At 38.3% G+C, this 23,377-nt stretch overlaps 2 protein-coding genes across 4 annotated transcripts in view; both read right to left on the bottom strand.

Annotated features, from left to right (window-relative positions):
• The window catches only part of LOC111743409 (uncharacterized protein FLJ45252-like), a 31,838-nt gene that overhangs the window by 8,119 nt on the left and 342 nt on the right, over positions 1-23,377 (bottom strand). The gene's annotated exons all lie outside the window — the stretch shown is intronic.
• AAK1 (AP2 associated kinase 1) overlaps positions 3,393-23,377 on the bottom strand; it is a 150,869-nt gene continuing 130,884 nt past the window's right edge. For all 3 annotated transcript variants that reach the window (XM_023533832.1, XM_023533833.1, XM_023533834.1), the window contains exons 19-23: positions 12,883-12,984; positions 11,754-11,855; positions 10,357-10,467; positions 8,702-8,812; positions 3,393-7,776 (exon numbers count right to left, since the gene is read on the bottom strand). In XM_023533832.1, coding sequence (XP_023389600.1) covers positions 7,682-7,776; positions 8,702-8,812; positions 10,357-10,467; positions 11,754-11,855; positions 12,883-12,984 — 521 coding nt within the window. In that variant the 3' untranslated portion in view covers positions 3,393-7,681. The remainder of the gene's footprint in view (positions 7,777-8,701; positions 8,813-10,356; positions 10,468-11,753; positions 11,856-12,882; positions 12,985-23,377) is intronic.

Genomic DNA, 23,377 nt, shown 5'->3' with positions numbered 1-23,377 from the left:
CTTTCTGAATAGTATCTGAAGAATATGATTCTGAAGAGGATAATTTTTTCTCGTAATACAACTTTAATATGTGTACCTGCATGATGATAGGAAAGCATAAGCTAAAACACTTCCTTTGCAATACATATATATAGAAAGATATATCCTAACCTCTCGGGAAAGTATATTGATATTAGATGTCACAGAGATTTCCAGATGGTGATTTCTGGGAGAAAATTCAAATGAAAGAGGGAAAAGGAGTTTTCCAAAATAAGGTTTGCCAAGCAAGGTGGTATGAAAGGCTCCCAAAACTCCTTGAGCCACTTTCTAACATAGCATCAGTTGGACAAAGTTTTCAGTTGCCAAAACCAAGGCACAATTTCTCATTTTCCAAAACTACCCTGAAAGTTGGTGTTATTAAGCTGGTTCTGCAGTACAGCAAAATATCTCTTTAGGAAAAATAAATAAATAAATTTCGTCACGCCAATGACCAACTCCGGCATGATACAAGTCAATAATGGAAATGAACACTAGTTTGACTGGAGTTAGTGTTATGGGAAATATAAATTGATTTCACTGAAAACAAGTTGTGTGCAGATTGCCCAAAAGCAGCTACCTACAGAAGTTGGGACACTTTGGATGAGTGTTAGATTCCATTGTAAGAACCGTAAAGTACCAAGCAGGGGTGCCCATGTCTAGAGTTGGACAGGATGGAAGAACATACCTAACTTATCAAAATTACTTCTGTTAAAAAGTGGGTTCTTGGACAGTCAACTGTAAGCCTACTAAGTCAGAGCATATTCTATGACCTTCATGGTAAGTAATGGGAAAATCATACTTAAAGTCTCAGCAACTTTTAAAATTCACAAACACAGTCACAAAAATACTATAACATTGAGTTTGAAGAGAAAACTAGTCTCCAGTCCTTCAAAACAAGGTCAGACCTGTTTCATATCTTTCTTCCAGCATGAATCTGCTTATGGGATTGAAAAAATACGTTTAAAAAATTCTCCTGAGAAGGCCAAGTCTCTCAAACTGTCCACTCTTTTTAGAAAAGGTGCAGTGCGACCGAGACAGAGCAATCACCTTTTGCGAGTCTCTAAGGCTGGCACTCTAGAGACCAAAGCAATGCTGGTAGATATGGAAAAGCACAGACATCCACATCCCCTCGGGAATTTTGGTGGTGGTAGCGCAAGAAACAAAGGAGTCAAGAGAAAGGGAGATTCTAAGTAACTGTAAATGGAAGATATTAAATTTTGTTGGGAGTTAGAGGTTTTTTTTGGAACATGAGTGGGTTCTTGGAGGGAAAGCCCATGTTTTCAGGGTGAATGGTCCTTGTATATGAAGATAGCTCTGTACCATAAGGAAAACGTGTTTGAAGTAGTCTGCCTAGTAGTAATAAAGGATTTACACTAATTTAACCTCATGCTTTGGCCCAGTTCCTTTGGTAACTGATGCTGACCACAGAGCTCACTGAAGCCTAACCAGCTGTTCCTGCAGAAGGAGGAAGGGGCTTAAGTCTAGGACCTGGCCTCATGGTCTGCTAAAGGGTCTTCCTTATCAAGCCTAAGGTAGGGCATTTTTCTAATTCCTCCAAACTGGGTCTGTCTCTTTTTATTTTGGTTTAGCCCATTAAATTAAGCAAGAGGTCAAAACATACTTCTTTTACTTGCTCTGATGTAGGCCTGTGTGCCAGGTTAAGGTTAAGCAAATTTTTCGACACTTCCACTAGGGATAACTTTATTTTTGAGGCTCCAAATGATACAGACTTCAGTAAGAGCTCACATGCTTCAGAGAGTAGGAAAGGAGTCCCAAAAATAAATGATTTGGCAACTGTCCTCACCAACTCCCTGTTAAGTTTCAAAACAATGAAAAGTGCTGAATGATTTGGGATAGGTTTACCCTGGAAATTTTTATCTGATGAATATAATGATGGTGATCAGAGTGCCTTCTAGAAAACTGAAATCCGAAGACTTAGATTTCAGGCTAGATATTCCTTAGTGCAACATATTGTGCACAACCTGAATTTTCGCTTTCCCCTATGTTATCAATTGAAATAACAGTTACAGGGAGTCTCAAAGGCATATTTCTTGCCAAAAACTGAAAATGAAAACTTGGAGTATTGAGAAACCTTCTCATATAGTTAGAAGGTAGAAAGCAAAATATCCCTTCATAAAAACTTCAGAAATGTAGCACCAAGTGAAGTTCACACTCTTGGAGCCAAATCAGGAAATCAAGAGATATATATCAAACTAATAATTTCCATGACCTTTTGGCTTAGGTGATAAAATCAAGCATTTGGTTCTACTATATGTTGCATTAAAACCCAAGACTGGGGAATGAGGGATTTGATGGGAGATGACATTGGCTAGTGATGATGTGCCTCTCAAGCCAATGGAGCAATTAAATGAGACATCTCCCTGGGCATAAAACTGCTGTTGCCAACATAAAATGTTTAATTAAATTGGTCTGGGTAAAGATTAAATGAGAGGACAGCTGCAAATCTGTGCTCCATTTTACAACCTGTGTCTGGTCATATCGAATGCAGGGTCACACAGGTTTTATCCTCCCTGGCCGCAAGGTGAAGCTAGGGTAGCAATGACTCATTAAAATGTCCTCAGCATGTCCGCACTTCCGTTGTACACGGGTACTTACTGTCACTCAACAATGTGTTTAAATCCTTTTTGTGAAAGTGGGTTTTCAGCTCGGGAAAATAGCAGCTATTTGAAATTATTTACATCTCTGAACATCAATGCTCCTGTTTGAACAGATAAAAGTCTTTATTCCCCTGTATGTTTACATAAGAAATTTGTTTACAGACTTGTTTTTTATACAATACTTGTGTAGCAATGTTCAAATTTCACACTTTTACTGCATAAGATTGCTTCATGTACCTCTGTTTGCTTTGCCTTCTTGGGGAGGACAGGATAAAGACCTGTGGTAAATATACATCCATGTGACAAGGGGTGTGCAATAGGGCAGAGCAGGATACTAGCAGGAAAAAGAGTACATTCAGGACTCTACATCAAGTGGAGACCAAGGAAGTGTCTTCCATTCTAGCAACTACCACCGTTTGGTAACTTTGTATTATCTGAAGGACCTCCCTCCTCTACTTCAGTGAAAGGAAACCCAGGAGAAACAAACAAAATAGTATCTTGTTACAGATTATTTGAAATGGAAGTCATCCGGAATTCATTCTGACTCAAAAAATCCAAGTGTATCCAGGAACATTACTAGCATGGAAAAGGAAAAGGCTAATTCCGTTAGTAAAAAAAAAACACAGTCTCTAGAGAGGAATAAAAGATATAGCTTTGTAATACCTGAAGTGTTTGAGTAAAGATTCCATTTTAAATATCCATGTGATCTTTTCTCTGTTCTGTTTGGCAGCCTCTAATTTGCTTATTAATTCAGTATTTGGGGCAATCCTGTCTTTTTTTTTTTTAATTTAAATTGAAGCAATCCTGTCATTTTTATCCTCAAATTCTAAGTTAGTGGCTATAAGATCCTGATAACCTTATAGACTGAGAAACTTAAAGTTTCCTGGAGATCATCATCATGGGAACTTTATTTTGGTCCAACCAATCTAGAGCATGCATTTGTTCGGCTGAACTCAGATCCCTCCATACCTCTGGGCTGAGGTCAGCTCCAAAGGTCCCCTGCTTCCCACAGCACTGCTGAAGGAAAACTTTCTCATCTAGGGGAAGACTGGGTTGGTTTGAATCAAAATGATCGATTGTCTGCCAGGAGAGTGGGAAAAAGTAGTATAAATAAAATTAACATTCCATCTGGAGAAACACAGGTTCTTTTTTGTGTTTGTTCCCCTATAATTATTAGCAATCCAAGTTCTATAACTCTAATTTAGGAAGAGCTAAGTCCCATATTAAATGACCCCGAACAAAGTGATAACCTGTTTCAGAGGTATTTTAAAACACCCATCTTTCAACTTTCTAAACCATATTAAAGGGCAAAATTGCAGACATTCCCTTATTCAGAATATTAAAGAAATTAAGAATGATCATGTCACTTTATAAGGTACGTTCTGTGAATTTTTTTTTACTACCTTCAGTAGTAACCACTTTTCATGTTAGGGGGGTGATTTTGCTTTTAAAAATAGCTAAATGTTACACAGAACCAAGAGTGGTAGAAAAAGTAGATCAAGAAAGGGAACATACTTTCAGATGCTAAAAGCAATACTAATTAGATAACAGTACAATGGATTTCTTAATACCTTATTACCTTCCTTGATGTTATTTCTAAGAACAGGAGTTTCAAAGTAACTTAAATGATGGCAGCATCATTAGAATAAGTATTAGCTTCTCAAGTAAAACTAGATGCCTTTGAAGGGAACATCAATTAGATGTCAAAATTCTGACATGCCTGCTAAAGTAAGTAATCATTAATTATAACCATATTTATAAGTGCCCATTTAAACCTTATCTCCTCTGAGGCCTGTGTCTTTTAAAACGTTAGGACTTGAATTTAGCAATCTAGTTATTTGAATGCTCTAAAGGGTAAAAAAAAAAATCATGTTTTTTTGGTATAGCTACTAATCTTGTACAGTTGAAATAAAAGCAAATCAGAAACATGCTCATAGTATTTGTCCATTTTTAAATAGCAGATCATTGATTAAACATTTTTAAAAGAATTGAAATCCGATACTGTTTTGTTGTACTGTATGTTTGTGTGTGTGTATGAGAGAAACACACGGGGAGGGGGGGTACTAAAAAAAGGAACATCTATGTCCAAAACTCTGTGACCATTTAGGCTTCTATTCAGATAACCAAGAAAGAGCAACCTAGGTTAGTAAAAGTCCATTATAATTCTCTAAAATGTCGATACTGCTATATAATAGTAAGAATTACATTAGATAATTGAAGAACATCAGGATATATAAATCCTTCACAGTCCTCTCAAAGCATAATAATATATACTTAGAATCTTAGAATTCTATAATCTTAAAGACCACCTAGTCCAAACTCATCATTGTACAAACAAGAGCAGCAGCTCTGAGAAGTGATGCACCTGTTGAACGTCATTCAGACAGTTACTGGCAGAGGTCTGGATGAAATCCCAGGTGGCCTACCTTGCCTGGGCCTCTTCTTCTGCTACCCTGCCTCAGGTCCTACACCTGTAAAATGAAGTGGATGGACCAGAAGATGGTCTCTAGGTCCCTCTTATAGCTCAGTCTATAGTTTCATAGGTCTATCAATTATCAGCACACTACACTCATCTCAAATAAACTCTTTTAGCTCAGGGATGATGCTATACACCAAAAGGCCTCATTCACTGAGTCACTCATTTGTATGCTTTAACACAAAAATAGTTTTCCCTTTTGAGGCCCTACTCCTAAAGAATTTCATGCTATTATTTCCCTCAGGCCTCCTCCACCCAATCTCTGGCTTCTAGTCTGTTCTTTTCATTAACAGTCTCCATTAAGCTTTATTGAGCCAGATGACTAGATAATATATATCAATGTAATTACGGATAATGCACCAAAGGAACAATTTAGAGACACCTAATTTCTAGACTGTATACTTCATGGTTTCGAGAAACTACATATTTCATTATATTTCTAAGATGTATGCATGAAAAAAATCAAATTGGAAAACATAGGCATACAATTATTCTTATTTAAAAATAAACATTTCCTTCATTAGCTTATACATTCTTTCTATGTCCAGGAAAAAGAATACAATTTTGACCTTCAATAATATTCCTGTCCATAAGGGGGGAAACCAAGTCCCATTTTCACTGCTATCCAATCACGGAGAGCTCTTCAAGGGTGCCTTTTTTAATCCTCAGCGGGAAGGTTGTGCCTCCCTCAATTTGGAAATGATCCATATCCTCACAGAGGCCTTTACTTAGCTCATCTAGTTTCGGCTGGCACGGGAAGTATTTAAAGTCAGAAGGAAGACTGAAAGATTCAGACTTTTCCTCTGATGCCTTTCAAAGGCTGCTCGCACGTTGCTGGGGTCAAAGCTTGACCTCCGAGGTGCAGTGTTTTGCAGACTGTCGTTGCTGTTCAGCTTTTCCTTTCCCCTTAAAGTGCAAGCGTGAGGAAGAAGAAACAAATGTACTAGATAGAGAAACAAGCAAGTGGACTTGGAATTTTATTTGTACAAATCTTATCAATTAAGAGTTTCCCTTCTGATGGCGGAAGACGGCACTCAAGGAAGGGGCCGCGGCGGGGCTTTCTGTGCCTGCCTCTTTTCACAGGGGTAACTTTAAAAAATTGCTTTCCAAGTAAGGAAAAAAATACACTTCAGTGCATAAGGACATATACAGAGGGTGACCATGAGGCATGTTGTCATGTCAGCGCAGGGCCCTTTATTTATTTTATGAACAATATTCTAAGGTTAGTGAGGAGCTAGGCTTCGTTGTTTTTTGTTTTTTGTTTTTTTAAATCTAGGAAGCCAAAGAAAACCAACTAACATATTTCACTGGCTGTATCTTCCAATTTAAACATCAGAGAGGAAGAAAAGTAAGTAGCCAGAGTCTCACTGTGCCTAGCTCATCAGCATACTTATTGATTATCTGAAAATAAACAACATGCTTAATCTACAAAGACAGAGGACCTGTTTGAAAGCTTATAGCAACACACAAGTCTACTCAAAATGATTCCATATGTTACACTGTACGATTGCTGTGTAGTTATACAAGGGAAAGAGATCAAAACCCTGTACAGACACCTGATATCGAACTTGAAACGCCAAGTGGAAACAACTATTCAGCGTCTTCATTTATACACAATTTACAATATTTGATTCAAAATAAAAATCACAAGAAAAATACATCTGTTTCTGCTACAATTCCTTCCCCTCCCCCATCCACCCCCCAGTGAAAAGTCTTCTAATAAAAGGTATCATATTACCACCATTGTCTTGTTTTGGTCTGATTCTGAGATCCTGGCTTGGGACAGTTAACATGAAAAGGCATGGCAATACTTGGGATTTATATAATGTACACATTTTATCCAAGGATCTCAAGTACTTGCAGTCACGTCTCCAGATCTGAGATCACGGTTCAATGGAAGCCAGATTGCTGGACGAATGCTGGGCAGGTTGCATGGGGTGGAAAATCCCTTGGCTAAGTCAAGGTCAGAGTTGGTTGGCTAGAGCTGGGCTCACTTTCTCTTTTCAAACATGTACCATCAGTCAGTCAGTTTTACCCTCTCTTAAACCACACACCCATCTCCGGGCTACTGCCTAGAGTTAAGACCAACTGAAGAAGCCATGTCTTCATAATGATGCAGCAGGATAAAAACAAAAACAGAGAAACACACTCATCAGCATCTGGCCAAAGGAGACGGGTTGGGAGGATTGATTTAGGAGGCCATTCCTAGCAAGAATGAGGCAAAGATGTCAATTCACTAGTTTCAGTTACAGTTAAGCTTTTGGTGGAGTTGATTCCAGCAGAGGTGAAGCTCATGGCATCTAGCGCTTGATTTAAGATAATGCTATTGAAGAAGGGTAATGAGAAAACACAGCAAACTGACAGGGAGGAACTGGCCAAGGACTACCTGGAGGGCCAAAGTGATTTTCTTTCCTTATCGTTTCTACAGGAGAAGGCAAGGGGTAGGAGATAAGGGCTAGAGGGCCCCTTATTTTCAGATTTTTAAAAAATCATTTTTCTCATAATTCCGTAACGAAAATGTATATTACGGTATGAAGGTTACAGAACTGCATCTGCTACTGGGTCTCGGCTACAGGTCTATGAGCTGATCCACCAGCAGTAAAGACCTGGCTAGGTTGGGAAGACTGGACTCAGAGCTCCCACTGCTGTTTCTAGAGTGCCCACCTGGAAGTGGAGAGATAGGAATTCAGTACAAAACACAGAGGGTTAAGGTTTAGATGTGCAGAGCAAGCAAAGGAGAAAAAACCAAACCAAAACAAAACCCTAGAGAAGCAACAATTTACATTTGCAAATCTTACATGTTGATTTTTAAACATATAAATTAGGTGTCCACCACCTCCCACCAAATGTTCAGGCACTGTGTGCACACCATACTATATGCAGGACATCTTGCAAAGAGGATGCTATTTTTAAAAGAATATATATTTTGCCTGAGAACTGCTGGCTGTACGCTAACTTCCTGATAACACTGAGTCATCTGCCCAATAAAGTAAAAATCAATAATTTTTGCTTTGGGGAGAAAATAGTTAAGACCACTGCAATAAAAACGTGCTTTAAAAAATATATAGATGGTCCTATGCAATTCAGTGTTTTGTGGCATGTTCGAATGATTTTAATCCATCAAAGAGGAAAAAGCATGTTCCACAAATGTCTAAAAGATGCAAACAATACCAAAGCACCATGGTTAATGTCTTTGGGAAGAATATTTATTACAGATTGTTCTAATCAAGATAAACAATGTTCAGTGCTTTTTTTTTTTTTTTTTGATATATGCCTTCAGGTTTCCACCGACTAAAGATCACTTTATTTTTAGCTTGATACTTTGTAAAAACCAGCTTTTGGTCAAACCATTATATACTTTTCCTCTCTCTAAAGAAAACACCATGGTCAGGGTTTAAGATACCTCTAGTGGTATCTCTGTATCTGTTATCGCTACCTACCTATATTGGTCCAGCTGACAATGATTGTCATTACTCTCAATTTCCTTCATTAAATGTTGCTTTCCCACCCCCCTGTAGATTAGGCACACTACTATTCTGTAGAGAGCTGATGTCAAGCTCTTCTCTTTTCCCCATCCTCTCTTTCTTACCTTGTGGGTTTTTGGTTATCAATACAGGAATAGGGTCAAACTCATCTTCTGCCACTTTGTCCGAGCCCTCAGGGACATCAAAACCTGAGATGAGATTACTATCTTCTGCAGCTTAATACAGAATGCAAGTACACAAGCAGAAACAGGGGCAGAGATTAGCAAATGAGAGAACACGTAAGAGGCACAAAGTTCCCAACTGTACAATCACTGCAGTTTTTAAAGATGAAAATGCTTAGTTGAAATAAAAGTAGCAAAACTGGAAAACTCAGAGAAAGAGAAAAAAATGCTTTAAAGCTGGCCATGTTAAGACTTTCATAAATGATTACAGAAAAGGGTTATAGGAGGAATTCTCTCTACCATTATAAGACTATTAATTGTAGTTATTGTGAGGTAGGTATTTCTTCAACATCAGTAATTCGCAAAGGCACAGGAATTAGTCATTTATCTAGCAAACAAAGAGGCCTGACTAACAATATTTGAAAAAGTCAAAACCAGGGGCAGGAATAGGTTATCAGTCACTCTTTAACTGCTATATATATACAAGGCAAACAAAATGCTTCTGAAAGGACTCACTGCCTTGTGAATGGGATATTTAAAATAACTCTGATACCTCAGGTAATACTGGGGCACAAGATCACATGCACTGAGATTTCGAGCAGAAGTTTGCTACAATATTCTAATCCCTTCTAATTAAGGCTATTCTACCAGCAAGTGCTAGCTGAGCACCTATTCTGCAAGTACTGCTCCTCTGTAATTATACTGCTGCTGACACACTCCCGCCAGATGTACTTGGTTAAAAGGTAACTTCTTTCTAAATGCTCTACAAAAACATAATTTTAATGCTATAAAGGGGAAAAAAACCAAAGCTCAGCTATTACCCCTGCAAACCACAGGCTAATTACTTTTTAGTCATCTTGGGGAGACTTCCTTCTTGAACTTCCTTCAGAAAGTACTTATGCTATTTCTTTTCTATGCATTTGCTTCTGCCAGAAAACCACTTTCACTACCCAAACACAGAAAGTTTAATGAATGCCTGCATACAGTAAGCCAGGCATTGTGCCTATCACTTTCACAAACTACTCACTGAACAGAACTCAATTCAAGCTACCTCTGTCCAACAGAATTTCAAACCAGTATTAAACAAAGACTAAGAAGTGAAAATGGCAGATTAGAAAGAGAAATCCAGTAATCAATCATGGCTCAAAGGTTAACTAAAATTAAAAACTTTTACAAATTCAATCTTTGAAGACCAACTTTTGAGGAATGATGTCTTGATTATCACTACCCAAAAACTTCACATCAGATTTGATGAAACAATTTTAAGTTCTAAGGCCTACAAGTATCTTATTAATAATTATAGTCCGTCAGTGGCTAGTCAACTCAATCATCTACTTGAACTGACTGCATGGATTATCTGTATTCCAGGTGACTGCCAGCAAGCAATACTTCCACCAATCCGTTTTGTAAGCCTTACTAAATATTCTTACTGAGAGGGACTATAACACTGTGGTTGAAAATACAAACTCAAGTTTTCCTCGTAAGGAGGTGGTTAAAACACTTCACAGCAAAGACTTCTGGTAAGGAAAAATTTCAGGAGTTGTTCAGTTCTCCTCTTCCAAGCATATATGTGGGTCCAAGAAGAAGAAAGTATTTACCTTTATGGGCTGCAGCAGAGACTGCTATGGGGGCAAACTCTTCCAGAAGGTCAGTAGTAGGGTTAGAGAGCAGAGAGCAATCGATGAGGGAATCTTCCCCAGTGAGAGAGTCTGAGTCCAGATTAACAGCATCCCAGGTCAGTGATGGCATTAAATGGTACACACAACAATACACGAGATTAGACCGTAGCCTTTAAGTTATGGCATTTACATGTTATACATACAAGCCAAGGCAGGGGAAAGAAAACCAAAAGAAACATGTTAAGCACTCCAGATTTCACCTATACAAACTTGTATTTCTGGATGCCTCTTAACATTAATATATAAATGTGGAAAAGTTTTTTCACTCAGAGGTTACTGGTTAAACACGTATGTGATTTGGATGCCAAAAAAACTTTAACAACTCAGTTCTCAGCAAATGCCATTTTGCAACTAGGAGTTTCACATAAGCTTTCCCTAAACATTCATGGGAAAAAGTTATATGATAGGATGAAGTACCCAAGCTGACCAGAAAGGGGTTGTCCCTGGCTGATTAGTAGCAGAATATGACACAATTAAACAGTACTTTCTAGAACTCGACCAGATTCCTCTTCAAAACAGAATGATCTTGCCTCTCAGTAGTTGTTTACATTTGAATTGCTCCTTTGAACATGTAATTTTGCTTTTAGTGAAAGAACAGAAAGAAGACAAAATTCAGAGTTCAAGTATTTTAACACATGAATTATTTTCTGGGAAAGTTTTCTAGGAGAAAATGACCAAATAAGTACAAGGAAAAGAAACCATATCGTCTTTTGCATTAATTTTTTTTTTACCTGGATGAGTTAATTTTTATACTTCCTAGACTCTTAATTGTTTCTGTCCCAAGTTAGGAAATTCGGGTAAAAACAATGCTGGAACAAGGGAAGATTTCAACTGTGCCCACAATTTAACTGCAAATCACCTACCTATATATGATTAAAGGACTGTGCTGGGAATAGAATGTCCACATCTGAACGCGGGCTCCATGGATATCACTGACATTGTTAGGTAGGAAAGACTGCTCAGTAACCTGGAGGAGTTAAGGGTGTCCTTATAACTTAGCAAAGTTCTTTAACTTTGGAGGTGGAGGGAACCTGCCACCAGTGAAAAAAAACCTTGAATAAAGAAGGACTGTAACCAGAGAAAGCCCTGGGATCACTCCACAAAGAACATGGCTCCAAAAAGTACTCTGTTTTTCAGTGAGGAAACATATCACTCAATATCTAGAAGCTGGGGCTGTAACAATACAGAACATCCCTTCTAAGAGGAATTAACTGGGCTGCAAAATAAGCCCAGGACCATCTGCCGTGGGTGGAAGACTGCCTCTGGGGGCCCCCCACATTGACAGGTCCCCGCAGCAGTAGAGACTCCTGACTGACCTGTGCGGTTCGAGGTCACAGATTCCGTCTGAGATGGGAGGCGCTGGGGCACCGGGGGCTCCAGTCCTGGTATGAGACTCTCAACGGCAACATCAGCCTTTTCTTTGGTAACAGCATTAAGAAAGGAGAATAAAGGATAAGGAAAGGCAGTCAGAGGTCCTTTGGACTATTCTGTGAAGGCTTTCTTCTACAGGTCTCTAAAATGCCAGTGTCATGTGAAATGGAAAGCACAGTAAGTTACTTCATTTTTGCGGCTTTGAGTGTCTGGGCTTCACGGATAGAGCATGGCTGTGCAAGGTTAACCACTGTGGCTAGTCTTGGTGATTCTCAGTTTTTATAGATAAACGCAGAATGAGAGCCACCCAGGAGATCTTGTCCATGTCAGAAGACAGTGACTGAAAAGCACTTTAATATCTTCTAATAATTTTGCTTTTCTTAAGAAATAAACTTAGGGGCCTTTCACATCCTCTGTGCCTTGTAAAGGCCACTAGTCCTTTTCAAATCCCTTCCCATGATATACCTGGGAGGTATTTCTGCACTGTGTGACATCCTCCAGCTAGAGGCCCATCTCTCCATAAGGTCATGGCCTTTCTGAGTTCTAGGACTTTGTGTCCCTGGAGTACAGGGTCCCTGGGCATTTTGTAAGTCTTGCCTGCCTTGTGGTTAGGACACAGGGAAATTCAAGGGCAAGCAGACCAAGCCTTTGCCCTGGATTCTACACCTGGTGCTTCATCACTAGGCATGTGTTTTCCCAGAAGAAGAATCTGCTAAAGGTGAGGTCCAAATTGAAACCAACTTTTTCCATGAAGCTTTTGTAACTAAATATGAATTTTACCACAATTCTCCTCATTCATAAGAAATTACTCTAGAAATCTCAGGATATCAACAAAGGAAAAATAATAGTGTTGTGCTGCCGGAAGACAGAGAAAACACTTGATCTGGGGTGACAACGGGGAGGTTAAATAGCCTTGGCTTCTGGGTTAGCACAAGGCATCGCTCCAAACCAGGGGGCCTGGTGGCATTTTCACTCCTCATCAGGGCTATTCACTGGGGATCTGTTAACAGTTATCATTCTTGAAATAGACACACACGTCATGCATGACTAAAGAAAGAGAGATGATGACTTTACCAATTACAGCATCGGAAGTGCTACCAAAAGGATCTGTCATAGGCAAGAGGTCAGGGAGCAGAAGAGAAGTGTCAGGAGATTTGAGTCCCTCAATTAGTTTTTCTAGGTTGGGCAGAAAGATAAAGAGAAAGCAAAAATGCAATGAGATATTAAAACGAGATGATTATTTACTGTTTTCTATGCAAATACATTTTAGGGATCAAAATCTTGTATGGATTCATCATAAAAATGAACAGTGCTAGTTATCTTTTAAAAAATAGGCTAAGTTTGAGGTTTAAAAGTGATTATTTTCCTAACTAATTACTTTGTGAGGCATTCAAGATACTGGCCTGGGTTTGTCTGTTTTTAAATATGGGGTATAAGTCATACTGAATAAAAATCACCATATTAACCATACAATTTGATGAGTTTTAACAAATGTCCACATTCACATAAGCACTAGTGAAATAATGATGTAGAACATTTCTATTATCCCCAAAAGTACTCTTGTGTCCCTTTCTAATCAATGCCTTTTTCTCACCCCTAGACCCTGGTACCAACTGATCTGCTTTCTGGCCCCATAGTTTGCTTGTTCTAGGATTTCCTATAAATGGAACCATACCGTAACTTGTCTTTTCTGTCTGCTATCTTTCATTTACCATAATGCTTTTGAGATATCTGCATATTATGGCACATATCAGTAGTTTGTTCTGTTTTATTGCTGAGTAGTGTTCTACTGTATAAATGTATATTTTGTTGGTTCATTAGTTGACAGACATTTGGTCTTTTTTTATTAAATATAAAGCTGCCATAAACATATGCATATCCCTTCTTGGGCTTAGTTTCGAATCTCTCTCTTTTTTAACTTGCATTTAGAAATGGTTTATAGCTCACCAACAGAATATATCGAATCATGCCTAAGTTAACTTCAATAATCATTTACTGCCTGCCAACTGAGAGTCTGTGACATGCTGGTATTCTTATTATTCTAAGGTCAAATCTCACAAGTCACTTTAGCCTGCAGATAGGTTACTTATGATGTCTTTTGGCCAAGAAACAAAAGGACATCAGAAGCCACCAGATTTGTCATACCAATATACATATTAAGACCCCTTCCAAAACAATTTCTTTAGCCCTGATCCATTAACAATTCTCCATTTACCTTTACACCTATTAAAGGTAGAGCATTAACTTGAAACAAAATAATGAACAAAAGAATCATATAGAAAGAAAGGAATTAAGAGCTTATACCTCCTTTTACTTACAAAGAGACCGAGACCACATAACTTCTATAACTTGCCCAATTAAAGGCCTGTCAACAAAAGTTTTTCTATCGGAGAGACAAAATGCAATTAAGATAAAACTAAAATTAAAATGTTTGAGAAAAAGAAGCAACTGAGGTTCAAGAATGTGTATATGACATTTTAAGGAACCTGTATTCCTATTGGCCGTCAGGAATCGAGATAAGTAAAAGCAAAACTGCTATTCAGTGAGGGATAAAAACTAAATTTTAGATGATGTGTAATGTATAACTACATGGATGAAACAAAATAATGGAGTTTAGTGTCTTGTCAAGATAATTTGGTACAATTAACATACTGCAGTTAAGGATATTTTAACATTTGAAATCAATTTATTATCATCTTTGGAGTATACGGCATGTAAATATCTCTGAATTAAATGCTACATTTCTCATTTACATCTGATTTATACTGACGAAAAGAAGGAAAAATGAAGCTTCTCAACAGCAGGGGAAAAAATCTAGGGTACTAACCAAGTATACGGTGTAATTACATTAGCGTTAATCTGGTACTATAAAAATATCTTTGACAACTTTCAGCCTACAGAAGAAAATAAGATGGTTTTCCCCAAAAGTCTAATTCTGAACACTAGTTTTTGTTTTATTCCCCTAAAAAGTTTCTCACTTAAAAAAAAGTATTTGTTTCTTTCACTTTTAGCACTTTTAACACTTATTTGTAATCTTGTAAAGCAATGGATAAAAAGTAAAGAACTAAAATTACTTGCTTTTCTTTTATACAGCAGTTTATTTTGCTGCAAAACCTCAGGCTAGCATTCTTCTAGAGTCTGAACTCTAGCCTCTCCAGTGACTGACTGATTGTGACCCTGGGGTAGTTCCTTTAACTTCTGACATTATCTCCTCAACTGTCAAATGGAGATGCTCCCCCACTTTTTGTGGTCACTTAAGTATCATCTCCTCTATGCCATTCCTCTCCCACCCTGCCACACTAGGAACCTTCGGGAGCACTCTGCGCTCACTGCCCTTGCAGCCCTTACAACACAACTGAAGGCAGGGAAGGTGTCTTATTAATCTCTGTAGCTTGTTATCAGTTCCCTCTTGTACTGTCTGTTATATCTGTGCCTTTTGGCTTCACTGGGGAGGTGGGGAGAATGGGGGATCAACCGGAATAAGTCAGGTACTTCAATAAGAATCTAATTATTTTATTAGCTATTAGCAGAAAGTATGTGAGAGAGTTAAAAAGTACAAGTGCGTATGTATGTGTAGTGTAGTGAGATGAAATGAGGTGGGAATGGAGTAAGATGCCAAATTCAGAAAGGCTTGTTTTCTAACCAAACCTCAAAGTAACAGGCAATTCACATAGATAATTTGTATGATCACTGTTGCCTGGCAATTCTCAAATACTGGAACTGTGGAGGGAGGAAGAGTAATACCAGGCAGAAAACTAGGAGTGAGAGTACAGTGCTATAGCATCTGAAGGTGGATGGCACATGCGAAAACAACTTCTTTCACTCCTAGGACTCTTGAAGTGAGAAAAGGCTCTAAGTTACTCAGTACCTCTGGTCCCCAGTTGCCATTATAACAACAGACATCACTTACATCTGGAGAGTTCAATGTCAAACATTTTCATTTATTATTCACAAAAAAACCTGGGTTTGGGAATACTATAGAGTTTAAGAGGCTGGAGATCAGACTGTGAAATTGTGTGACTTGCCCGAAATCATAGATAGGATATGGTAGAGCCTGGAATAGACTTCAAAGTTCCTTCCCCATACTGCCTACAGGGTCTTCCTATCTCCATCAACATAGGAGGAAGAGTCTTCACACAAACATGGTCTCATGTACAATGGTCAAGTTGTAAAAGATATGTTGGCACTGGAAGCAACCTCGAATCTTATTTAATTAGCCTTCTCATTTACAGATGAAGAAACCCGCTCCAGAAAGGTGAAGCAACATGCCTAAGAGCTTACAGCAAGTAAGCCACAGAGCTAGCTAGGACTAGGACCCAGATCTTCTATGTACTAGAGATTAATTCCTTTGGATATACTAAGGCCTTGATTGGTTTAAAATGTAAAGATGCCTAGAAGAGGAATCACATCTAAAGATATTACTGGTCATTTTTGGTCACTGTAGATGAAGAACTTGAGGACAGAATCACCGATCTGGAACAGTTCATACCTGAAATGTATAAAAACTCAGACTCTAACTTTCAGTTATACAAGGTGACAGATTAGTAAAATCCAGAACTTTGCAATGATTTACTCTTCCTAATTAAACTCTTTCTTACAAGAGTTTTCCATCTCCTTTGTATTAGAGTCGCAAGTTCATGACCCCATCATATTCCACACTGTGAAAAGCAGTGGGAAATTCCAGACAGAAGGAAATGGTCCAGTTCTTAGGCTGACTCTGATATTTTGAAAACTGGCTTCAGAATCTAAATTTGTGTTGTATGTGTTGGGGGAGAATACCTGGATTTAGAGAGGGTATTATTTAATCTTTTATTTTTGATGTTGTACATTTTGGGGACTTTAGCTGGGGTCTGCAAAATCCCCCCAAATAAATAAGTAACATAAAAGAATAAAACTTGAATTTAGTTAGTTACCTAACTTTCTTAAGTATCAGTTTTCTCATTTGTTAATAAGGAACAAAAACTACTTTAATGGGTTGTCAGGATTGAATGGGCATATTTATCAGAATTAATGAGTGTGTATGTGTGTAAATTAAAGTGCTTGGTACATAAAAGGAGATTAACTTCTCTTTTGGGTAAGAGAACTTAGATAAGGGGTCACTAAGCCACCAATGCCTGAGATAACAGTAATGAAAATGGGTGGGGTTCCAGGTTTTACTCAAATGCCATGATATAAGAATAAGTAACAATTCTTGAATACAGTGAAGTGTGAAGAGGAAGCAGCATGGTCTAACAGAGAGGAAAAAAGGGTACTAAGACAAGAGACCTGGGTTCTGCACTAACTTTGTGTGGCACTTTGGGCAAATTCCTATACTTCCTGAATCTAAATTTTCTTACTGATAAAATGAAGATAAACTTAGACTCGTATTCACCTCTAAATGTCAATCATCCAATGTGAATGAAAAAGTAGGAAGCAGGAACTGGTTAGTTAGAAGATGTATTGCTTAGAGATGAAACTGGAGATCAGAACTGGAAATAACTACAGGGAAGGACACTCAAAGCCCTGGGTGATAAAGCAGGAGGTAAGATGACTGGCCCTAAGGTAGCAGGTTTTGGAAAAAGCAGAGAGCTGACGAAACATGCTATTCGACATGTGAACTCAGCCCAGAAAGACACAGTCAGGAGAACAGGGTGAGAAGGCAGGTGGATGGGAAATATCTAAGCTTGCTCCTTGTTTAAAAAAAGAACAAACTGTTATGGTTTGATCCCTTATTATAAAAGTAATACACGTTTACTGTGGAAAACTTGGGAAATACAGATAAGCCAAAGGATAAAAACTACCCATAAACTTATTTCTAGAGATAACTATTAAGAGTTCTTAATGAAGACCCTTCCAATCTTTTCCTATAAATTCTAATCATTTGATAAATATTTAAGCATATTCATGTTTTCTTAGAATAATGTTTTAGAAAAGAACTGCTAAGTTAATCAGGAAGTAAACTCTTGAAAGCTTTTGTCATAAACTGCCAAGCTGTCTTCCCAAAAGTTATACTGATATTCTCACTAGCAGGATCTGAGCATGTTTGTTTTCTTATAACTTTACCAAGCCAGAAGTGGTGGGGTTTTTTTCATCTTTACCAATCTGACAGCAGAAGTCATAGCATCTCGTTTAATAATTGGCTCTTCTTGAATTCATCATGATGAACTCTTTAAAAAATGTACTTACTGGTAATTTATATTTCATCTTTTATGAATTGTCTGCTCATGTTTTCCTGTTGGCGATGTTTTCTTATCACATTCCTATTACTATACTCAATTCTTTCTCAAGTCTCCAGGGTTCCCAAGTAAAAATTAGTAAGGTTAAGAGCTTGGAGAAGCATTGAAATCTGGTTAAAGGACTGAGAAGGGGGACCCCTAAAGAAAAGTACTTGCAGAATTAGTTAGCTTGGACAATGGAAACTAAGAGTGCTTTTATTTATTTACTCATTCATTCATTTGCTTAGTAATACGATTTTTTATTAAAAATATTGGGGTGACATTATTAATAAAATCAAATAAGTTTCAAGTGAATTAACAGTGAGTTGTATATATATTGCATTTTGTGTTCATTACCCAGAGTTAGATTTCCTTCCATCACAAATATTTGACCCCTTTTATCTCCCCTCCTCCCTTCCCTCTGGTAACCACTAATCCACTGTCTGTGTCCATGAGCCTAAGATAAGAAAAAGCATCTTCCCCTCTTCTCTTAAACATAAGTGGCACTGGGATGAGGGGAAGAGAGAAGAAAATAGTTGCTAGAGTTGGAGGCAGGAATGAATCCATTTCAGATTCTTCTCTTATACTTTTCCTCTCAAGATTTAGTTATTAAAAATATCAACTATGAGGCAAGAAGGTAATAAAGTCTTCTGAAACCAGTCTAAGCTTAGATAAACAAAACCATTTCCTGACATGACACCAGGATATACTGCCAGCTGTGAGCTTTCTCTTTTAAAATATCAGAAGAAAGGATAGGTATCTATTTACATAGGCTAATAAGACTAAGGGGTTGCTGAAGGCCTATTACAATCCTAATTAGTAGTATGGACATAAGGAGTAAAACAGATTGAACTAACCAACACAGAAGAACTTGATGATTTGGCTGTTACAGCTTGGTGGCTTTGGAAATTTATGTTTTATTTGACTTGTAAGCCCTGAAGACTTGTGATTCTAAATAGTCATTCTAAATAGTTCCTATCACTGAGAAACCAGACACTAAACCATCTGTGACAGCTGCAAATTAGAAGAAAAAGTCCACCGCCATGCCCCATTCCAAGTTCATTCGAGAGAACTGAATTTGTAGGAAGATAAACTTTCCAGAGTAAAGACACATACTACGATCGACCTTGGACTTTTTAATATCACAAGACAGAAGGTGGAAGTGAGGAAGATGCCAGGCAAATTGCTCTGACAGGAATGCCTATCTTGACAACAAACCACTAAGAAAACACAGTTCCTCTTGCCTACTTTTCAAGAGACGGAGTGCCATAAACTAAGAGGCACTTTTTTTTTTTTTTAAGATTTTAATTCTAGGAAGAGGTACTTATGGGACAACTAATGCATTCTTTCTTAGCCTTATGGAACACTGATGTTGAGAAGTTGGCATTAAGGAGATGCAATAAAAATCTTTTCCTCAAATTTTTTTTCACTACTGGTGGGAATGTAAAAAAGGTTCAATTGCTACGGAAAACACTACGGCAGTCCCTCAAAAACTTAAAAACAGAATCACCAAAGGATCCAACAATTATATTTCTGTTATATAACCCAAATAACCTTCGGTCTTGAAGAAATATTTGCACAACCATGTTTAATGAAGCATTATTCACAATAGCTAAAAGATGGAATCAACCCAAGTGTCTCCTGACAGATGAATAGATAAACGAAATGTGGTATACACATAATGGAACATTCACCTTTAAAAAGGAAGGAAATTCTGACGTATGCTACAACATGGATAAACTTTGAGGACGTTATGTTAAATGAAATGAGCCAGTCACAAAACAACAAATACTTTATGATTCCATTTACATGAAGTACCTAGAGTTGTCAAATTCAGAGACAAAATAGAATGATAGTTGCTACAGTCTGGAGGGAGGGAGAAATAGAGTTATTATTTAAAACTTTAGTACCACCTATACCTTATCTGTTCCCTAATGCAAACAGAAGGCAAAATAAATGAACACACAGCATATGAGCATCAATGAAATACTGTGAGATTCACTAGAGCTAGGCTTCATTTGGCAGCTTTGTGAGCACACAAACGCTAAAGGTTGTGATTTTTTTTACACCAGATTTTCTAAGAAAATTTGTTTTATGATACTTTGAAAATAAAAATGCTCCTTAAAAAAACAAACAAACCAATTATACAATGTCCTTTCATCAGATTTTAACAATCATTATATCAAGGAAGTCTACTTCAGTGTCTGTCAGTTGTGCAAAGGTCAAAGGTCTAATTTAGAGCAAGTTTAATTTCTAGAAGAACAAAAGATCATTGTCTAAGACTTTGTGATAACTAGGACTGCCCCACTGGGAATAAGGATACAGAACCAAAGTTGTTAAAACACTACCTATCTTTATACTGATTTAAAGTTTACAAAGCAATTTCAAATACATGACTTCATCTGAACCTTACGATCCACTCCAAAAGACAGGTTTTAGTATCACCAATTTTGAGGAAAACAGAGTTTAAGTGATTTGACCGAAATCCCCCAGCTAGGATCCAGGTCTAGGATCTAAGTAGCAGGAATCCAGGTCTTACAAGTTCAAATCCATTTTCGTGTTTCCCTAAACCTTAAATACAGTTCTCCAGTCAAAGGCTTCACTGATCTGGGAACTATTCTAACAACAAAGAAATGTTCACTGCTTGGCGGGTATGGGCCATGAAAAGGACTGTGTGGAACTGCACAGTCACACAGCACTAAGGCCTCACTTCCTCCCCTGGAAAATGAGATATTACCTGACATACCCAGTACTCAGTGTTATTTGTAGGATCAAAGCATAAAATAAAATGCTAAGTCATTAAAGGTACATATGTGTCAGGAGGCTAAGATTTCATGATTCTTATCATTGGGAAGGCTGAGTGTGGAAAGTAAGCATGTATGGAAAACACACTAACCAACCAAAAAATCTGACTGGCGCCGATAGTGGCCTGGAAGTAGTGACAAACTGGTTGCTATGAGCGGGCAGGAGGTAGAGGAGACAAATTTGCAGTTTTCTGAAGTACCAGAGACCCTAAACTCTCAGTTCTTCCCTCACTCGGGCATTTCAAGACACTAAGGAAGGATATAGGGGCCTTGGATAAAGAAACTATATAACTGAATGGAGCTATAAGATGAACATTAAAATAAAGAAAATAAAGATACAGTGGTTAACATGCCATATACTTAGCCCAGATTCTGGAGGGTACAATGAAAGGCTGGAGTTGAAGGATCTGCTGAGCCTAGCTACAATAATCATCCCAGAGTTTGGCAGCTTCCTGACACTGTGGGCTATGCCTTCATTTATATACCTTTGAAGTGGGAGGCCTGGCTGGGGCTTGGCAGAGGCACAGATGGAAGGCTATAAAGCCAGCAGTCTGGTGTTCGGGAGTTGGGACAGAAATGGGCGGTAATGGAAACTCTAAAAGCCTTTCAGCCTCAGGTTTTACTTCATTCTTTCACCCAATCTGCATATATTCATTGAATGCTGACTCTCCCTCGGCAGTATTCTCAGCACTGGCAATACAGTGGTGAAGAAGACAGCAAGGTCTCTCCCTTGGGACAAAGACATTCTATTCTGGTGAAGAGTCAGACAAGGAACAAATAAAAACAGACAGGTCATGATAAAAGCTATGAAGAAAAGAGCCAGAGGGTGTGACTGAGAGTACCTGTGAGACCATATTGGGCTTTTCTGAGAAGACGGCACTTAAGGTGAGACCTAATTGTCAAGATTTGGAGTAAGAACCTTCCAGGCAGAGTACAGCAAGTGCAAAGGTCCTGAGGTAGGAATAAGCTTAGCCAGTTAGAAGGAAGACTGAGAGGAAGAATGCTATGAGCTCAGGTTAGGGGAGTAGCCAAGGGCTAGATTAGTTAGGGCCTGTAGGTCATGATAAGTAGTCTAGATTTTATGCTCGGTGATATGGGAATTAACTGGAGCAAAAAGCAATGACATTTATGTTCCGATTTATGTTTTTAAAAGATGAGTCTGGTCTGACAGATCAGAAAGCAATAAGACACTCCTGGAATTCTCTATCGGAACGTTCCATTTTAATATATTTTCCATTAAAACCCAAGAGGGGGCTTATGACTTAATTGGTATTAAAGTGCACACCAGAGACACTTTAATAGGAATAAGAATGAGAGAAATATGAGAAATATGAATGGGAGATAGGAATGATGAGAATAAGGAAGACAGGATGGTAGCCAGATGGCTCTAGTGGCCCCCAGGCTCATTTTCACAACCCTTCAAAACTTATCTCTACAATTAGGAGTTGATATCCTGAGCCATCTGGCACATGTGCCTAGGTCCTCACCCCTGATCCAGAGGGCTCCTGTGACAGATGCAGAGGACAGCTACTTGCCTCCATGCTCTGGCCTGTGCCAAGAGGCCACCCCTTCCAGCTTCCCCACCTGATGGGCTATCTAGGTAATAGTACAAAAACCTGCGTGTCAAAGTAAGAATGGCAAAGGTGTCAGAGGAAGAATGCCTCGATAATCCCTTTTCCTTGCCTAATTCTATGACTGTCACAACAGGGAGGAAAAAGAGGCCAGTGAACTCCAGCTTGAGTTTGCAGCCCAGACCTTTTCCAGCCTTCTACTTGAAACTGGCCTGTCTAGGTACTGCCAGGCATACCTGGATGCAATGGAGATTTGATGCCTTTCCTCCCTTTTAACTACCCTAGACTGAATCGGTCCTCAGTGATTTGGGGTATTTTTTGACCTACGTTCAGGTCCAGCAAGCTGTAATGTTACATAATACTACCTGATCAAAGCAAGTTTTTGCTTCTTTATAAGGGTCAACAAATTTCCTAAAGAAATAAAAACTGTCTTGGTACTGTAGCTACAGTCTATCTTCATAGGGAGAGGGTATGAATATCATAATCACAATCAATCAAATAGCTTTAACATTTTAGGAAAGAAGAAAAACCCAGCGGATCCTATCAGTTTAAGACCACAAATGGGGAAAAAAAGGAAGACTATCAAAAGCAAAATTACCACCAGATGCTTCTAAGGAGCTGGATTTATTTGCTGTTTGAAAGAGAATGATAAAGATGAGAAGGGGCAGCTTCTGTTCCTCACATCATGCTCCTCCTTTCCCCAAAAGGATGGGGAGTGGGGCAGGAAGAGAACTCTTTGACATGCATGAACTCCAAATGAAAAGCATCCAATTATGTTTCAAAAGCATCCAAATGAAAAGCATCCAATTATGTTTCAATCAGAACACACTAACCATTTCTTACTTTTGTAGACTGTTTACTTAAAAACCAAGATATGGTAGACCTAAAGGTTTTTAGGTAGTGGAAGAGCCAGGAAAGGAACACAGGTCTCCTGATTCGCATTACCTATCAACTTTTACTATGTATTTTTATACTATAAAGTAAAAGCGTATTATAGGAA

Source organism: Pteropus vampyrus, unplaced genomic scaffold (assembly GCF_000151845.1).
Source record: "Pteropus vampyrus isolate Shadow unplaced genomic scaffold, Pvam_2.0 Scaffold113, whole genome shotgun sequence".
Lineage (NCBI taxonomy): Eukaryota > Metazoa > Chordata > Mammalia > Chiroptera > Pteropodidae > Pteropus > Pteropus vampyrus.
This window is presented reverse-complemented; position numbering and strand designations above follow the sequence as displayed.